This window comes from Schistocerca piceifrons, chromosome 3 (genome assembly GCF_021461385.2).
Source record: "Schistocerca piceifrons isolate TAMUIC-IGC-003096 chromosome 3, iqSchPice1.1, whole genome shotgun sequence".
Classification (NCBI taxonomy): Eukaryota; Metazoa; Arthropoda; class Insecta; order Orthoptera; family Acrididae; genus Schistocerca; species Schistocerca piceifrons.
Genome location: NC_060140.1, coordinates 72457606 through 72476750, shown reverse-complemented (window position 1 = coordinate 72476750; position 19145 = coordinate 72457606). Strand labels below are relative to the sequence as shown.

The 19145-nt window shown below is 40.4% G+C and overlaps 1 protein-coding gene across 1 annotated transcript in view; it reads left to right on the top strand.

Annotated features, from left to right (window-relative positions):
* Positions 1-19145, top strand: part of LOC124788398 (coiled-coil and C2 domain-containing protein 2A) — a 348192-nt gene that overhangs the window by 302438 nt on the left and 26609 nt on the right. Inside the window, exons 17-18 of the mRNA XM_047255664.1 lie at positions 1421-1542; positions 9853-10104. Of these exons, the coding sequence (XP_047111620.1) occupies positions 1421-1542; positions 9853-10104 (374 nt within the window). The remainder of the gene's footprint in view (positions 1-1420; positions 1543-9852; positions 10105-19145) is intronic.

The window sequence follows — 19145 nt, the reverse complement described above, 5'->3', positions numbered from 1 at the left end:
CGTGTGGGTAGGGAAAACAGCTTCCAGTAAAATAAATGAGTTAAGGAGAACAGGTCATTGACAAACCCTGAAAAGAAAAGCATGATTAAGCATAGTTCTTGAACTGAAAGTAAAGCTTTTTGAGAGGAATGAGACTTATGCTGCAGTCAGGTATTTGGAAGACAGATTAACAGCAGTATTGGTAAGCTGCAGATAGTGTTAAAGTAATTTAGTTTATGGGGAGGAGGATGTGGAAGTGTATGGAAAAGTGATAGGTAGAGTAAGTAGGTCATCAAAGCAGGCTCTGGAAACTATGAGAGGTTGACAGAGAGAAAGGCTATGGGGGTTAATGTTTTTTTTTGTGAGTATTGGTATTTCCAGATGGGAAGAAGGCATAGGTTACATGGCTTTCTCAAATGGTTTTGTATATGTCATTCTGTGTTTTCATTCTCAGAGATGGGAAGCCATAAGGGTCTACCGGGAAGAATAGAAATTTTTATTGTAAGACTTTTAAATATGTGTAATCTAGAAGTTTGGGTTGGTAGTGGGTGCTATGGTTATGTTTTGCAATTTGTGTTGACAGGAGAAAATGAACACTAAGTGCAGAAATAAATAGAAGGAAAAAGTACAGGATAGTGTAGGTATGAAACAAACCTTGCATTTGAGAGAACAGTGAATTATGGTATAGCTGTTCTTTATGTAACTGTATGTTATAACAGTGGGCAGTGGGTGTTCAAAGTGTGCAATAGTGAGTGACAAGGAGGGTAAGGGAAGCAAACAAAATAGAGAAGAGAAGAGAAGAGACAAGAAAGATAGAGACAAGAATGGGAAGGTGGCAACAAAGTTAGGGCAATGTAGTTGAAAAGATGGGCCCAGCCTCTCTCTTAGCAGTTCTGTCTGAACAGACAATCAGTATTTTCATGGCCTGAGGTGTTGGTGGTGGTGGTGGTGGTGGTGGTGGTGGTGTGTGTGTGTGTGTGTGTGTGTGAGAGAGAGAGAGAGAGAGAGAGAGAAAGAGAGAGAGAGAGAGAGAGAGAGATTAGCTACAAAGCTAGCATACCATAAATCAATAAGGTTAGTTGCTGCTGTTTTACTGCATGGTCATCCTGTTAGTTTTGTCAGGTGACTTAAAGGAACTAAAACTAGTATCAAGCTCCATAATTGATGAAGGTTTAGAAACCAGATTTTTGTGAGTTGAGTTACACATTTCTAATAACAAATGTTTGTCAGATAGAAAATGAAACCTTAGAAAAATTCCAAGCTTTGGTATGAGTACGTTAGGCCTATTCTTTTTGACAGCAAAGTCCCCATATTTTGCACCTTCTCATTTACCTCTCCCTTAGGTCAATGTCTATTGAATATCTTGTGTGCTATTAAAAACATAATTTCTTCAGTTTTCTTGCAATCCTGATGTAGATGCATTGCACTGATAATATTTCAGATCTGTGTGGAGATGATGGTCCTGTGACAGCAGAAATGGCTGCTCGCTATGTTGCAATGATACCTGTTATATCTGGTAACACACTATTCCCAGGACTTTTTGATGTGTGGCTGACATCAGATGTAAGTGCACTTTTCTTTGTAGCAAGCAGTGCATAAACTGGAGAACTGTAGTTGTTTCTTTTTATGCCAGTGATTATACAAATATAAAAATGTTTTTCAGAATGAAAGTTGTAATAAGTATTCTTCATCTGTGAAATTTAAATGTTTTGTACTATCACTGCATGTTATATTCTGGGCAGGAAGAGGGGAGTGATCCATGTATTATCCCAATATTTTGCTTTTAACAAAGAATTTCTTTAAAATTATGGCATTTTTTATACATGTGGTGTCTGTTCCTTTCAGACAAGTGTGAAATAACAGAACCATTTTGATCATGCAGCAACACTGTGTTTTACAGACTATAAGACACACTTCTTTTCTTTGAAAGGTGCATCTTATACTCAAAATTAATTTAAAAATATCCAGTGATTGATTTAAAATTCCGACCAGTCTTAAAAATTACCATATTTTCGATGCCATGGGAAACCTATCTCTATCTGCCAGCCTTGGATTCAACCGGCAGCAGCAGTACACCAATGCAATTCTCATGAGTTGTAGGGATTCACAAGCCTGCAAACATGCTCTCCTTCCTGCCCCACCATAACAAACCCAGAACACTGTTTAACCTTTGATGCGTCACTGCCATCAAATGTGCCAGTGAACTCGAATTGAAAGTGGTTTGTGTTATCAGTAACAGTACAATATTTTTGTTAGTAGCTAGTTTCGTAATGGAAAAAATAAAAAGTATTCGTATGATGGGGCTATAAATTGAAAGTAATAGCAGATGCAGAAGAACATGGAAACAGAGCAGCTGAGTGGCGTTTCGGCCCTCCACCAACATAAGAAAACATTCACAATTAGCGAGCTAGTAAAGAAGAACTGGAAAATGAGAAAAACTTTAAGGGTGGAGTTGGTTTGTGCTACAGGTTTGTGAACCAACATGTACTTAGTAAGCAAACCAAAACCAAAGTATTTTGGAAAATGGCACAAGAGTATGAAGAGAAAATATTACCTTTTTATTGCTTTATTATTCAACATCAAAAGAAAACCTATGTGGAACTAAGCCAAATAGTGAATATGGACGAAACTCCTCTGACATTTGATTTGCTGGGTAACAGAACAGTTGTCTTGAAAGGTTCTAAAACTGTAACTATAAAAACAAGTGCGCATTAAAAATTGCAGTACACTGTTGTTCTTTCATGTTGTACTGACAGTACTAACTTTAATCCAGTGATCATTTTGAAGCACAAAACAATGCCAAAACCTGAAGTATTGCCAGGTTTTGTTGTTCACATACATGACAAGGGTTGGATGGACTTGGCTGGTATGACATTATTGATCAACAGAGCATCTTATATATGAAAAGGACAACGATGATGATGGAGACGAAGAAGAAGAAGAAGAAAGTTCAAATGACAGGTTTCAGGGATTTGAAAGGTCACTTTGGTTTTATAAACTAAGATTTTTTTAGTCTGGTTTTGCAATCTAATAATAAAAATGGTAAAAATGTTGTTTATAAAAAATTGCTTAAAAATTAAGATGCAGTTTACAGTCCATAGATAGTCCGTAAAATAAGATATGATTCGAGGGGGAATTAAAGACATCAACTGCCAGTGAGCATTGATTTATGTCTAAGGGGGAAGTTGAAAATTTTTGTCAGACCAGGTTTCAAACTTGGATCTCCTGCTTAACAGGCAAATGCACTGACCGCTACATTATCTGGACACAGTAGTCATCGCAACTGCCCGGACTGCCCTCGGATGCACCCATCAGACCCAAATTCTCAACTATCTACACATTACTGATGTAGTGCCCATTGCCCATTATCTTCATTATTCACAGCATTTCACCAATTCTCATAAGAGTTGAAGCTTGGTGTGCTGCAACCCCTTTAGTGCAGATGCACTGCAAGCTTGAACTCTTAAGGGAATTGGCAAAATGACATGAGTAATGAGGATAATGGGTATGGGGCACTACATCAGTGGTCTGAGGATAAGTTGAGAATCTGGGTCTGATGGGAAGCATGCTAGGGTAGTCCATGCAGCTGCAATGATCAGTGTGTCTGTATGGGATACTGGTCAGCTCATCTGCCTAGAAAGCAGAAGACCCAACTTCAAATCCCCATCCTGCACAAATCTGCAACTTTCTCCATTGATATAAATCAGTAATTGCTGGCATCTAATGCCTTTCATTCCTTTGTGTCATGCATTTGTTATAGTTATATTCAGTGCACTCTTATTTTGTACACACTGACAGAAATGTAAAGCGTTATACTATGAAGCACAAATCTAGTATTTATCAAACTCAAAGAAATGTTTGTTGCATAGCAGGAATCAAATGGTTAAACTCAGATTCCATTTTAAAGTAATGGCCACCATCAACATCAGTAAGAGGTGTTACCCCACAGGCATGAGTGCTCTCTTGTGTTCTGTGAGTCACAGAGACAGCCAGTCCTTGAATATCATCCTGGAGGAATTTTTTGCCATGCCTGAAACACGTGCTGTGTCAGTTCATGAAGATTGCTGCCTGGAGGCTGTTATACATCTTCCTATCACATCCCAGACATGATCTGTGGGTGACAAATCAACAGGCTCAATCAGTACAGTCCTTGAGGTCTTTGTGATGCAAACTGTATGGTCAGGTATTGCATTATCCACTGGAATATACGTTTTGGTACTCTGGTCATGAAGTATATGACAACAGTATTTACAGTTCTAACCACGAACTTCCAAACACTCATCCTCCGTTCAACAGTTACCAAATCAGTTGCATCTTTGTATCCATGATTCCAGTAGTTGAAGGGGTAAGGCATCAAGAATCACTGCTCCCTGTGACATTTTAACTTGTCATCTACAGAGATTTTGGCATCAATACGACCACCAAAAACTCATCACTGGACACCACATTATGTCTTCAGCATCTCAGTTGGCTCTGGCTCTACACCGCGCAAGTCTGTGGTACCTGTGACATGGTGGCAGTAATAAACTGCAAATGATAATTTGAGATTTCCCATACAACTTCTACTAATATTTCTGACAGTTTGTGATGACAGCCAGACTGTAACCATATTTCAATTGTTGTCAGCCATCTGTTTGTCAGAGCAAACTTCTAATGGTGTAGCCTTTCTCGAAGGACCTGTGCCTACTCTTCTCGCTGCACAATTTTCCTGAGTGCACCTCCTCAGATTAACTTTTTAGTAGTCACACTGCAGCTAACTGTCTGTGAGAACATTGGTATGATGCTCCCATGTCTCTCGTGCTAATGATTCGAGCTGTCTCAAAGTCTGAAAGACAGTGATAAACCACACATGCACATCCTTTGGGCATGCAGTGTTACAAATTCCACTTTCAAACACCCGATAGCCATAATACATAAACACACTGCTCACCATCTGTAAGAGTGGCATTTTTCTTTACTGAAAATTCCAAGAACAAGCTTCAGTAAGGATGAAATTTTAATCAACATGTATCTTGCTGGCATGGAAATTCTGATGCATCAGTTAAGTACCATGTAGTGAAAGTATTTGCAGTATAGCACCTTCCATTTCCATTTTCTATATCTGCAATTCTGATGCAGATATACTATTTGCTAAAATAAGTGTCAATGAATCACAAAATTGACAACGTAGGTTCTTCTTCTCCTTCTCATTCTTCTCCTCTTCCTCCTGCTTTTATGGCCTCATTGGACAATTTCAATCATTTTCTGGTCATCTTCAGTAGGTTTTCTTTCTGAATTGACCAGTATCTTTTCATTCATTCTGATCTTTTTTGTTGTTCCTCATCTGTAAATACTCTTTCTTATTGCTTGTTGTTTGTCTGTTTTTTATTTAAATCTTATTTTTATGTTTTTCAGTTTCTTTAAATTTTCTGTTTTGTTTTGCTAATCATCTAGGGTTAATTCTAGCTCTTTCATATCCTCCCTGATTTTGCATATCCATCCTGCTTGTTGCTTCATGTTTCAAAGTTTCTTTATAATTTTTCTTGATAGTCTGGTTTCTGGTTTCCTTGTAATGAGACAAAAAAAAAAGAGGTGCTTTTTTCTGTGTAGTACCTGTAGTGGGCTCCAGTCTGCCGTACACCGCTTCATGTGGCACAATCTGCCATTGCTCATCTTTTTGATAGTTCTTATCTATGTGTGTTCTAGCTATTCTTCTCTCTACTTTTAGGATTTTGTCAAATATGTTTTTATGGGTGACTGGAAAGAGTTTCACTTCCATATGTCACTTCTTGTTGAACCACCATATTGTAATGTTTTAATTTAATTTTGATTGAGAGACATACTTTATTGTATGCAAACCATGTTAATTTTTGAGCTTTTATCATTTTGTTAGCTGTTACATGCATGTTTCTTGCTGTTTTTGCTTTCCTGTAATTTACTGTTATGTGGTTGTTAATAGTGGATCCGCTACCATTTTCTCAGTCTTTATGAATGATATCTGGAGTCCTGTTCATTGTGGTATATTTTGTAGGCTTTTTATTTTATTTCTGGCTTCTTGAATGTATTAGCGAGTAATGCTAAGTCATCTAAGAATCCCAAGCAGTTTAAGTTTATTTTATCTTTCTTGGTTCCATTTCTTATGTTTTTAGGATTTTCCTTGTACCATTCCCTCATCATGCACTCAATCACACAGTTGAAAAGTAATAGAGATAAATCATCTTCCTGTCTTAACCCTGTTTTAGTCATAAATGGCTCAGATATTTCTCCTCTGAACTTTACTGCAGATTTGGTGTTCTTTAGAGTTAAATTTTTATGAATTTGGGGCGGAGACTGAAATTTATTAGTATCTTCATCACTGAAGATCTGTAGAAACAATGATAAGCATTCTTGAAGTCTGTAGTCAGTATTCTCATAGTTCTTCTTTGCTCCAGATTTTCACTGTGCATTGGTGTAATGATATCTTCATTGGTTCTGCTGCGTATTTACAAAGCTCCACAAATTTTTGATCTTGTAATTTTTGAGCTGTTTAAAAGCTTTGTAGACTTCATGGAGTTTTAATAGGGGCATCTGTTTTTTTATAGTAGTTTTGGAAGATCTTTGCACTTAAGCAATTTTTTTAATATTTCTGCGAATATTTCTGTATTTTTGTGCTGCCAAGGGCCATCTTATTATTTTTATACTTTTAACATTAATATTGGAGTGTCATATCATTGTGCTTGTCTGCTAAATAATTTGTAGTAATCTCTGGAGGTTGTTTTCTCACTATTTATTTCTATCATTAGAAGTATATATTTTCGATATTGGCATTTAATGCTTATTATTACTTTTTAAGTTATCTTTCTTTGGTCTGTGAGTTCGAAGTGTGATTCTTCTGTTTTATGACTCTGATCTTCTAACCAGGCTTGGTGTCTATCTGCCATTGTTTTATCATATTCATCATTCCACCATTTATGTTTTTTCTTTGGATTTACTGGGGCTACCTGTTCAGCTTTTTATTTCTACTGGGGAACTATTTCCTCTAGATTATCTGTTTTATATTTATATTCCTTGTTTGTTCTCCATATTCCTTGTTATTTATCAATTTATGACAGTCATGGGTTCTCTTCTTTTTGGGGTGGGAATTTTTCCTTGCTAACAGGGTAAATTTAATTTTTATTTTTATCATGTAATGATCTGATCCAGTATCTGTACCTCTCAGAATTTTCACATTGTGGTAATTTTTAGCCATACAGACATGATCCAGTGCCATTCTCCTTTTTTCCAGTCCAGATGTTTCCAAATTTTGAGTTTATTTGGTCTTTTCTTGAAGTGTGGACTTTGAGACCATATTATGATTTCTACACAATACATTCCTGTTTGTCCTTCTTTGTGCTGGCCATTTCCTTGTTACATCCCTGTATGTCTTCTCCCTTCCTGACTGGCCTCTAAAATCAACAATTAAAATTTTGGTGTGGTTTTTATTTACATTTGTTGCCATCTGATCTAGCTTCCAAAATTCATCCATATTATCTGTGTGTCCTTTCTTATTATTTTTATAATTAGTTAGGGGATGGGAATTTATTATTGTGTATATTTTATTTGCAGTTTTTATAGTTACTGTAGATCGGCTGGGAGAATGTGATTTAAATTCTATTACAGATTCAGTTATTTTGAGAGTGACCACAAATCATGTTCCTAACTGTGGACATTGTTTTAATACACTTTTTCTTGGTATTTCCCTATAAATTATATATCTGTGTGATTCTTTTGGTTCCTGATCAGTGTTTTTCAGTTCTTGAAGTCCAGGTATTGGAACTCCTCTGCAATCCATTTTGTCTGCCACAATTTTGAGTTTCCTTGGTTGTATGATGGAATTTATGTTGTGTGTTGCTATGTAGTTTATCTGTCATGTTGAATCTAAATTTTGATCTTCTGTCAGTCTTTGCTATTTTCAGATGCTCCAACTCATCTAAGGCATCTGTCAAGTGACTGCCCACCATATCCTTGTGCAGTCTTTCTTGAAAAATCACCAAACAGTGGACTTTTCCTTAAAAGATTTCCTTTCATGTTCAACTTTCAAAGGTAGTCACTCTTGTATGGAGCAAGCCCCAAGTTACAACTAGCATCATTAACTGTAGAGGCTGGTTTGTGTTTGGTCCACAAGAGCTATTTTATTTTTCTGTAGGTTCTTAAATTCAGCTTGCACGAGGCTTCCAACCAGTTGTTTCCTTTCAACTGTTCTTTCCTTTTTTGAATGATGGTCAGAATTTTTGTACAGATTCTTATTTGTGTGAGTAACTTTCCATAGATTTCAGTACATAAAGTTCTGCCATTCTCTTTTAAGTACCTACCCATCCAAAAATAAAACCAACTCTGATGTTTGAATTGATACTACAGACATACAAGAAATTTTACAAATCTGAGTGGTGCTTCTTTCCATGACCCAATCTTCTGAAACTCATTAATGAACTGAATCCATAAGTCAGTTTTCTTGTGGCAGTGTGCAGGTTTTTCATGTCTCACAGAAAGTAAGTTGTTGTGAGATAGGGTCAAAGTAGAACTGACAAGCAATTTGTAAAGATATATTCTTCTTTTGACATCATTTCATGTCTATGAAACATACTGAATAATAAAATAGGATCAAAATTGTCTGTAGTCTCTCCAGGAATAGGACTGGTCATCATGTTACTAAAATGTACAGTAAGGCTAGCAAAACCTGACAACACAACAATAAATTTCACATAAAAGAAGAAAAACTTAGATTAGATGAAATTTTGCCACTAGTATTGAATACAATAAATAATATCAAATCAATCAATATAGGTGACAGTTGAAAATCGATGCCACCTTGGGGCATAAACTTGGATTTCCTGCTCACTGTGAGAAGCTGTCATTACTATTAGGCTATCTGTGCCACTCACACCTCCAGTCATTTCATTTTAGTGCATTTACTTAATTTCAGAACATCATTTCATTCGTCTCCCAGGCTCTGGGAGTCACATTGGCCCATAAATAGTCAGTTGTATGCCTTAGACTTTAGCCTCACACATAATGACCACCTACAGTGAGTGGAAGCTCAACAATGTTTGAGCTTCTGGTGGTAAATACCACAGATTTTCTCACAAGATGTTTGAAAGTGAACCACCATAAATTTTTAATAGCTGTACATTTCTGCTATTATTTCATCACTATACTCGAGTAATGTGTTTACACCAAGTTATAATTTTTTTTAATCAAGGTTCTTCCAATGATAAATATGACATATTTTAATTGTAATTTAATTTTCTTTCTTATTGTCTGATACATGCCTCTTTATATTAAATAATAGGAGGAAAATCATGCAAACTTTTCTGTGTATTAAACTGACTATGCTACTGGTTCACCCAAATTAGGTAATTTTTCATATCGCAAAAACTTGTATTACCAATTTTATCCAATGAGAGTCCTTTTGAATCTATAGTTCTCCCTTTTAGTTTAATAAATATATTATCTGTCCCTGAAATCAATGCAGCAGTACACTGACTTCTGTTGTATGTTGTCTGTTGAATACATATTGATTTGTTATGTATATTACCTGCATTGTCTTTTGAAGATTGATTTTGATTTTTTAGAATCAGTTGTTCAAGCAGTTATTTTGATTTTTGTTACCTCACAGAGTCCATAGCATTAATATTACAGTGGATATTGCCCTAATGTTATAAATCTCGATCTAATCCATGTGTATTACGAAGTTCCGTATTTTGTAATATTGTAACTTTTTATGAATTAGTCCTATTCTGCAAATATTTCAGACAAAAAAGTGAACCACATATCTGTACCATGCTGATGATATAAACAGTGTAACATAAGGTTAACAAACATGTCTGGAAAATTTTATTTTGTGTTAAATCAGTATATTTTGGTTTTATTTCTCAGCAAGTTGTGCGGTTGCTGTCTGGTGACTGTGAGGACCATGCTGTGCTGCTGTGTTGCTACCTCCTGCATCTGGGAATGCAAGCCTGGCTGCTCCTCGGAGTTGGTGTGCCCCATGGGCCAGCTGCCTATGTTTTAACTCGAGATACCCCAGGAACTTTCCGCATTTGGGATCCTGTGTCTGGTCAAGCATGTAGCATCACAGACACATTCTGTCCTTTACAAAAAACATATTGCCTCATTAATGAAGACAATGTGAGTAATGGTACTGATGATTAAAGTTACACTGAATACAGTAAGACTTTCTCCATTTAATGCAATAAATATTGGAGGTCGTTAAGCAAGCAAGCACATAGAAATAATAATACAACTGGGAATTTTATCTTTGGCACATACGGAAACAAAGCAAAAATACTTATGGTTCATGCAAAAAAGGGTTATGAGGCCATCAGTTGATGTCCATTCTAAACATTACTAATAATAATAATTTTGTGTGGCTCAGTGAAATCCACTGGACACCACTTCAGCAGCTTAAGTTTCCTGTAACCTGCCCTAGTTATTGAACTGGGGAACGAGAACATACAGTTTAACATGAAATCTGAACCACATGGTGTTTCTGATGACTCCTCACAGAACAGAGAGATGAAGACTGGATTAAAACAAAGACTGAAAAATCTGTGGCCTGGCTGAGATTCGATCCTCTCGGTTTCCAGGCATGCATTTCACTGCTAAATCAACAGAATCAGCATGTATATAGATAGAATCAAAAAATGTGAAATCCAGGCCCGTTACGTTCAGCTGCATGTTGTGCCATAGTTTGGTGATGGCCATTTGTCCTGGTGGACAGCTGCTTCATAGTCATGCCAATATAAAAAGCTGTGTAGTGATTGCAGCAGAGCTGTTACATGACATGGCTAATTTCACAGTTAGCCCGGTCTCTGATGGGGTAAGGTAAGCAAGCATGTGACGGGACTGGAATATGGAGTGCTGGGTGGGTAGATTGGGGCAGATCTCACACTTGGGTCTTGTGCATGAAAATGATCCATTTGGCAAGGGGATGGGATTGGGAGTGGCGTAGTTATGGGCTAGGTTGTGGGGGTCAAGTAATTGATGGAATGCCACTTTACGAGGGAGGGGTGGGGGGGGGGGGGGGGGGGAGAATAATCTTGGGATGGCTGCCCCTCATTTCAATGGCAAGATGATAGATAATTAAAGTCCTGGCAAAGGATGTGGTTCAGTTGTTCCACTCTGGGATAGGATTGGGTGACAAAGGGGGCAGTTCTTTGTAGCTGGTTCTTATGGGTAGTGGGACGATTGATGGTGTGTGGGGATATGGCACAGGACATCAGTTTATGGACTAGGTCTGGCAGTAGTGCCTGTCAGTAAGACCTTCAGGGATTTCTTGTCACTGCAAATATGTTGTCCCCAGCTGGCCAGGCTGTACGGGAGGAATTTTTTGGTGTGGAAGGGATGGAAGCTGTTCACATGCTGGTACTGCTGGTGGTTCATGGGTTTAATGTGGACAGATGTGTGGATGTAACCATCGGAGAGGAGGAGGTCAATGTCCAGGAATGTGGGACTCTGTGTTTAGAAGAACCAGGTGAAATGGGTGGGAAAAAAGTGTTGAGGCCATGAAGGAATAGGACTGAATGTCTGGCCCCTGACTCAAGGTTTCAAGAGGCTAGGAAGGTTTCCTCTGGATGGCTCATAAACAGGTTGGTATAGGTAGTTGCCATGCTGGTGCCCATGGGTCTGTTGCAGATTTGTTTGTGTACCTTTCCTTCAAAGAACTAGTTGCACATTAGGATAAAGTTAGTAAGGTTTGTGAGAATGGAGATAATGGTAATGGTAGGAATGTTGACAAGTTTGGAGAAAGGCAACAAATATGTAATATGGAGTATGCTAAAGAGGAAGACTATATAGGTGGCTCTTTCAATAAAAGCAGGCGCAAATGGTGGAAGCATAGATTTGAGAGAGATTTAAGTAAAAGTAATGGGAATAAATTTGCGGGGAATGATGTAAGTTATGAATGCGTAATGAATGAGTGTGTGAATGGTGATGAATGGAAAGATTCAGGGGTTTAAAAAGGAGTTAAAGAGGAGATGAATTTTGTGAAAGCAAATTGTGTGGAGAGTTCTGAAGAGGTATTTGGCAAATAGTAGCAATTGCAGTAAGGAAGGTGTTGTAGTAACAAGTATTTGTGAATCTGCAAAAAGCATGGCTGGGAATTCCATGTTGACGCTGTGGCGAGGACGGTGCTTTGTGTCAATGAAGATGTCTATGCTGGGAGTGCCAAAGATGGTGGACTTTGTGAAACCATAATAGCAGACATTTCACAGTTCGTACGGAAATTAATAGTAGCCAGATGAATCGTGATACCTCAAAAAGAAACATGTACATTACCATTATTTGCACGATGATTCTGATGGTGTAATCAGATTTTCTATACCTTTATTAGTTTAAAGTTTAATATCTGACGATAAATTATACAAGTAATACCCAGCAATGAATTTCCAAACTCTAAACATTTCATCCAATTTTGTTGATAGATGTGTCTTTAGAAAGTTATTAGTGTAAACCTAAATTGGTATAAATTACAGGCATGTAACTTGAATAGTACACGAGTTATTGGAGGTCAAAGTGGCCGATTATCATCGATCGCATCAGGCCATAAGTACTCCACAGTTACACGAAAAAACAGTAGCAGCATGCTTATAAATATATTTATTCTTCTATGCCTTTTTTATATCCGATAAATGCTCTTCATGAAGAAATTGGTCAATTATTTACTGTGTTTTAGAAAGCACAGAGACATTAGGCTAGTGTCCTACTTTTGCTTGCTATTCCTTTGATATATGTCTATGTATTTAATAATGGGTATTAGAGCGTGTTTATGGTCCAGCCGTAGGAATATTTATTTAATTTCAAGTTATTTAAATGTAACTCCAGTATTTCATATGTGTTTAAATACGTTTGTGAGTGTACATTGGCTTGGAGACATGGAGGGAGCATTGTAGCCAATTACAGCACTCATTAATGGTGAGACTGTATGGAAGTGGGGGAGGAGGATCGTTTTGAGAGAGGACGTGGGGGTTCTGGAGAGCGGAACATTGCGGCGTGAGGGACGGTCACACAGGATGGGAAGTGCTGGACGTGATGGCATGATGGATGCACAGTTGGCAGAAAGATTTGGACAGTGGAGCAGTTAGCGCATGGTTGTGGAGGATAGAAATATTTCGGAGTGCTGACGTGTACTCTTGTGTGATTTCCGTGGCTTCTGCAGTGAAGTCATAGTATGTGTTCAGAAGTGAATATCTCACAAGCTTTGTTGTTGTTCATAACTAATTACGTGAAGTAGGAATCTATTGTTTCTCTGTTATTCAACTTATATTTTATTTAATTGCTGGATCATCAACACCAATAAGTGTTTTGCAGAAATATACTGCATTCTCAAAAGTACTTCTACTATCATACTCATGATTTAAAGTCGTTAAGATATTACCTGTATATTTTATTTAATTGCGATCTTTCATTTATAAATTTATGTGTTACTTTGATAATTCGCAATTGGCGAGTGATAGAAACCTTCGACCATTCGATTCATGTGCGCATTCTTATCGTATACTGTAGACTCGGCAGTATTTGGCCTGTAATGTGGCAACTATGTATCCAAACCCCTAGACAACGAAACCAGCCAAAACTCTTAATATTTCAACATTGAGTCAGAGGGTACGTAGTTGAGGGCCACACCACATCATTTCATTTTATAATGATTTAAACCCCGCAATGTGTTTCAACTGTTTGGCTTTTCAATTTCTGATGAAGTTAAGGTCGTTTCCACAGCTGTTCCTTTCCTGGACTTGGATGATCTGTGCTCAGCTTGTGCATCATTGTTTGCAATGGATCTCGGATGTGCTTCAGATTTTCAGGTGCACATCACACTTCGGCCAGATGTGCAGCCTTGCTTTTTCCGCACCTGACCCCTTCCGGTGGTCCTACAGCCAGCAATCAAGCAGGAACTTGATTGGCTCCAGGCTGCTGGCATTCTGGAGCCTGTAACATACAGTGCCTGGGCGACACGATTGGTGGTCATACAGAAACCCAATGGGTCCCTCCAGCGGGTGTGGGGACTTTGGTGCTTCTGTAAATGCTCAGTCCCTTTTCCCTGACAGGAAGACCTTCTCGCCAAGCTTGCCGGGGGAGAGTACTTTTCAATGATCGACCTAGCTGAGGCATACCACCAGTTACCCTCGGATGCCGATTCCCAGAACATCTTGGTTATCAACACGCCTTTCGGATTATACAAGTACAAGTGACTTCCATTTGGTGGCTCTTCGGCGCCAGCCATTTTCCAGCTGTTCCTGAAGCAGCTTACACAGCCTATCCCTGCCTGTGTGAATTATCTGGATGACATCTTAGTCACCAGGCATTCCCGCCAGGAACATTTGCAAAACCTCAGCGCCTTATTTCACGCACTGCAATCTGCAGGTTTACACTGTCGGCTGGACAAGTGATTTTTTTTTTTTCAAACAGAGGTGGAATACTTAGGCCACTGGCTTAGCAAAGATGGCATTTGCCCTTCGGGTCATAATTTCGCAGCCATTGAGGCCCTTCCTTGTCCCAAGGACTTACCTTAACTCCAGGTGTTATTGGGCAAGGTTGCTTATTACTTAAAGTTCTTACCCCAGGCTACCTCCATTGCTTACCGTATTTACTCGAATCTAAGCCACACATTTTTTCCAGTTTTCGTAATCCAAAAAACCGCCTGTGGCTTAGAATCGAGTGCAAAGCAAGCGGAAGTTATGAAAAATGTTGGTACGTGCCACCACAACTAAGTTCTACCGTCGAATATATGTAGCGCTACACGGGCATGCTTTGTAGGCACAAAGATAAATACTGGCGCCAAAACCTCTGCGTCAGTAAATAATTTTTTTTTTTAAGTGGAAGACGAGCTTTTTTTCTCCGCCGCGAGTTTCGACCACTGCATTTTCATACATTATCCAACGAAGTAAATACAAATTCTGTATTGTTCATCTACGAATGTAGCACAATTTCAGTGTTCTACGAAAATCTGACTGGCAAGACTGTTTGGGATGTTTGTCAATATGGCCAACTCTACGTTCTGAATTTTTTCCTATCTGTGAGAAGAGATGGTTGCTAATAGGAACCTGATGAAATTTGAATCACATACAGTATTCTCTTCACCATAAGAATAATACGAATATAAACATTTTGCCATGTATTCTTTCGTGTTTGCTGCTATCTCATTTAAATCCTGTCTGCCTAATAAACTACGAAACTAGAGTGAGACAACAGCAAACGCGGAAGAATATACGTATCGTGTCATGTTTATATTCGTATTATTCTTATGCCTAATAGCGATACAGTCAGAAACGAAGCATGGCAAGTGACTAGATTTTTAAATCTAAGGTGACTAATTTCTGTGCAGAATTTGATGTAATAAAGAAGCGGCCGCAAAGATTTTCAAACGGAGAAAATTTTCGCCTAACCCTCATTCAGAACATGTTCTATCATACGCAGTCTATTATTTGATTCTTGTTGATCATTATCAAAGAAAGCAGCAGTGTAAGTAACGTCTCTTGCCATTGTTTCGCTAATGAGACGATTCCTCTCTCTCTCTTTTTTTTGCTAATTGTACGCGGCGGTAGCGCGCACAAAAGCAAGTCATGCCGCGAGTCGCGACAGGCCGTAAACACGCACTATCAGAATGCGACAAACAATGCATGACACAGTGCAGTAATGCATTTTCAGCTTAAGAGTGACGCAAACACCTGTAAAAAAGAAAACGGCACTTATCAGATCAAAGCAAAATAAGCAATCGATTCAAACCAGACGAAGCACGTGAAAAAGGAAGGGTACCCGTATAAATACGGACGGAGCGCCTGACGCATAGCAATGGCTACGTGGCAAAGCTTAACTGCTAAGGTTACAACTTGAACCAAACTACTGTAGCTGTATCGTCATTCATTCGACCTAAATTGTGTCTCATATCACAATGGACCAACTTTGTTTTGATTTGGAGGTGCGGCCTAAAACTTTTCTCTCCCCTTGAATTTCGAGTCTCAAATTTCAGATGCGGCATAGATTCGGGAATTTTTTTTTCCTTTATTTCAAGTCTCATTTTTCAGGTGCGGCTTAGATTCGAGTGCGGCTTAGATTCGAGTAAATACGGTAACCCCTCAATCACTTGTGTCACAAATGGGTACATTTTGATTGGACTCCTGCCAGTGACCAGGCTTTTCTCCATTTAAAGGCAATGCTGAAGTCCGCCCCTTGCCTTACTCCCTTCTCTCCGGACCGCCCCCTGGTTGTGGTGGCTGATGCGTCAGTATATGGCATTGGGGCCGTCCTCACGCATTGGAATGCCAATGACTCAGAACAGCCCATCGCTTATGCATCTAAGACATTGACCTCAGCACAACTGAACTACTCCCAGATTGAAAAGGAGGCCGTGGCAAAAGTGTTTGCTGTCCAAAAATTTCACACCTATCTCTTAGGGGCAAAGTTCACCCTCCTGATGGACCATAAACCCTTAGTTATGCTTTTTGGACCACACACTCACCTTCCAGAGTGGATGGCTCAACGTCTCCAGTGCTGGGCGTTATTTTTACAGAATTTTGCTTACACCATCCGGTATAAGCCCACTGCTCATCATGCTAACACGGATGCTTTGTCACATCTCCCAGCAGGCCCTGACCCTGCATTTGACTAATAGGAGGTCTTCCGCTTTCACATTGACTCCACCCACCAGGATACGCTGGACGGTCTGCCTTTTATGGCTGCTCACATTGCCACGGCTACACGCCGAGACCCTATCTTGCGGTAGGTTTTCCGCTATGTGGTCCACATGTAGCCCTCTTATATTACTTGTTGGATGCAGACCGAAGTCAACCCCTGGTGCCACCTGTCCCACAGGCTCTCTGTGGTTGATGATTTCCTTCTGTTGGTCACGGGGTCGGATGCACATCGGGTGGTCATCCTTCTGGAATTGTGGCATCAAGTACTCAGTTTGTTACACTGCGGGCACTGGGGAATGTCCCGCATGAAAGTTTTGGCTCGCCTGAACGTGTATTGGCCCGGCATCGATGGCGATATTGACTGCCTGGTCCGTGGGTGCACTGTGTGTGCGTGTCACCAGGCAAGCCCCCCTCAGTCGTTTGCACCCTGGCCTGTGCCTTGCTGGCCCTGGGATCACACCCATATCGAGTTTGTGGGCCCATTTTTGGGGTCCATGTGGTTACTTATCATTGATGCCTACTCCAAATACCCATATGTCGTCCACATGGCATGCACCACCATGGAGGCCACACTCATGGCCCCGGCCCAGGTTCTCGCCATTGAGGGCCTGCCTCACACATTAGTTCTGATAATGGCCCCCAATTCATGACATCCTCCTTCCACGACTTCTGTCAGACCAACGGTATCAAACATATCCATAGCCTATCTTTCCACCCTTCGTCCAATGGCACGGTGGGGAGGCTTGTCTGCACATTTAAATAACAGTTAGCAAAGGCGGTTGAAACATTTCCAACTACGTCAGCACTCACCCTGTTCTTGAGCACCTATCGGCACCACACCAATTGACAGACGTAGTTTGGTGGAGCTCCTCCATAGGCAACCCTGCTCCATTTGTTGATGCCGCCCTCTCCCGCCCCCGCTCCCGGCCCTCTCAGCATTACGACCCCGGTGCGGCCATGTGGGCCCGTGTGTATGGGAGCAAGGCAGGTTGGACGCCCGCCACGGTTGTCGTGGCCAATGGGCACTGTGTGACGTCAGTGCAGACGCTGAAAGGGTCGGAGTGCCACCATTATAACCAGCTCTGCCCACGTACCCCCGTGGTTGACGAGCCCAGGTCTTCTCCCATCTGCTGACCGCTGCAGCACTGTCTGGGGCATTTCTGCCCCAATGCGCAAGTTTCATGGGGGAGGGATCTGATACCGAGTGCAACAGGTTTTGAACCTGCACCAGACGGTATGGACCTCGATTACCACTAGAGGTCTCTGGCAGCCGCCGCGCCGTAAGCCGTGGCTGCGCGCCCTCCTGGCCCACATATAATGTGAGGGCGCCACTGTGGAGCACATGGTACCAGCGGCCAATAGCGACATACCCTATCATGTATTTAAGTGCTTTCCTCTCACTCAGTGAGGCAGTCTGATACTCGTGTGAGTCTCTCGATATCTCGCTTACAGACCTCGTGTTTACTTTGCTTATTTCCATGTACTAGTGAACGTTGTTCATTTCATGAGGAATCCACTTGTGACTCCTTTCCTTCTTGTGTGTTGTTGTTCTTGATGTCTTGCTTGGTCGTCTGCCATTGTAAGTGTCCATCCTTTCCTGTTCATCCGTCTTGTTTGTTCGCGAGCTGCTCCCGTTTGGTCCCGCCTCGCTTTCGTTCATGGCCACCCCGCGACTGTTCCGGTCACAGTTACAACACTGTGTATGGTTGTTCTTTCTTCTGCTGAAAGCTTGGTGTTCTTAGGAAGGGACCTGGGGAAGGATGGTTAGGACAAGTTTGAGGTAAGGAATTTGTTTAAGGATACCAGGGGATGGTTAGGTGTGTGTGTGTGTGTGTGTGTGTGTGTGTGTGTGTGTGTGTGTGTGTGTGTGTGTGTGGGAGGGGGGAGGGGGGATGATCAAAAATGGATGGTGGTATGAGCTAGGAGAGGTAGGGTACAATGTTGGGATTTGTAGCAAATAAGTGTTTCGATTACAGCAGAAAGGGAGAAGGTCTTTGGCAAGTCCAACATGGTTAATTTTGGCTATAGGGCAAACAGTGAGGTTTTTGGATAGTGTTGATGTTTCTGTGGTGCTAAGAATTTTGGTGGAAAGGGTAACAATAGTGATCTGGGGTTGTTTTGGCTGTGGATTTAGTGGTGTTCTGATAGGGAGATTTAAGGGATGTGGCAAGTTGAAAAGGTCAGCTAGGGAGAATCTGGGTGCTATGGAGGTTTGACAAGGAGGAACACTGTGGTAGAATAGAGGTTGGATGATGGTGACCCAAGGCGGCAGTAGGATGCCACCAGGTTGGATAACTTATATAGGTAATGCCAGGGACACACTTCCAGATGCAGGAGAGCAAGGGAAACAATTTCAATGATATGATATATGTAGTAGGAATCGCACAGTAGCAGTATCTCATCAAGGGAATGGATGTGGTTGTGGGATGCCTGTGCCATTGAGATGTGTTTTTGCATTACTGGGTTTATGAGGGATATGGACAGGCAGCTTCTGGAAAGGTTAAGGTCTTTGTAAAAGGATGGGTGGGGTTGAGAAAA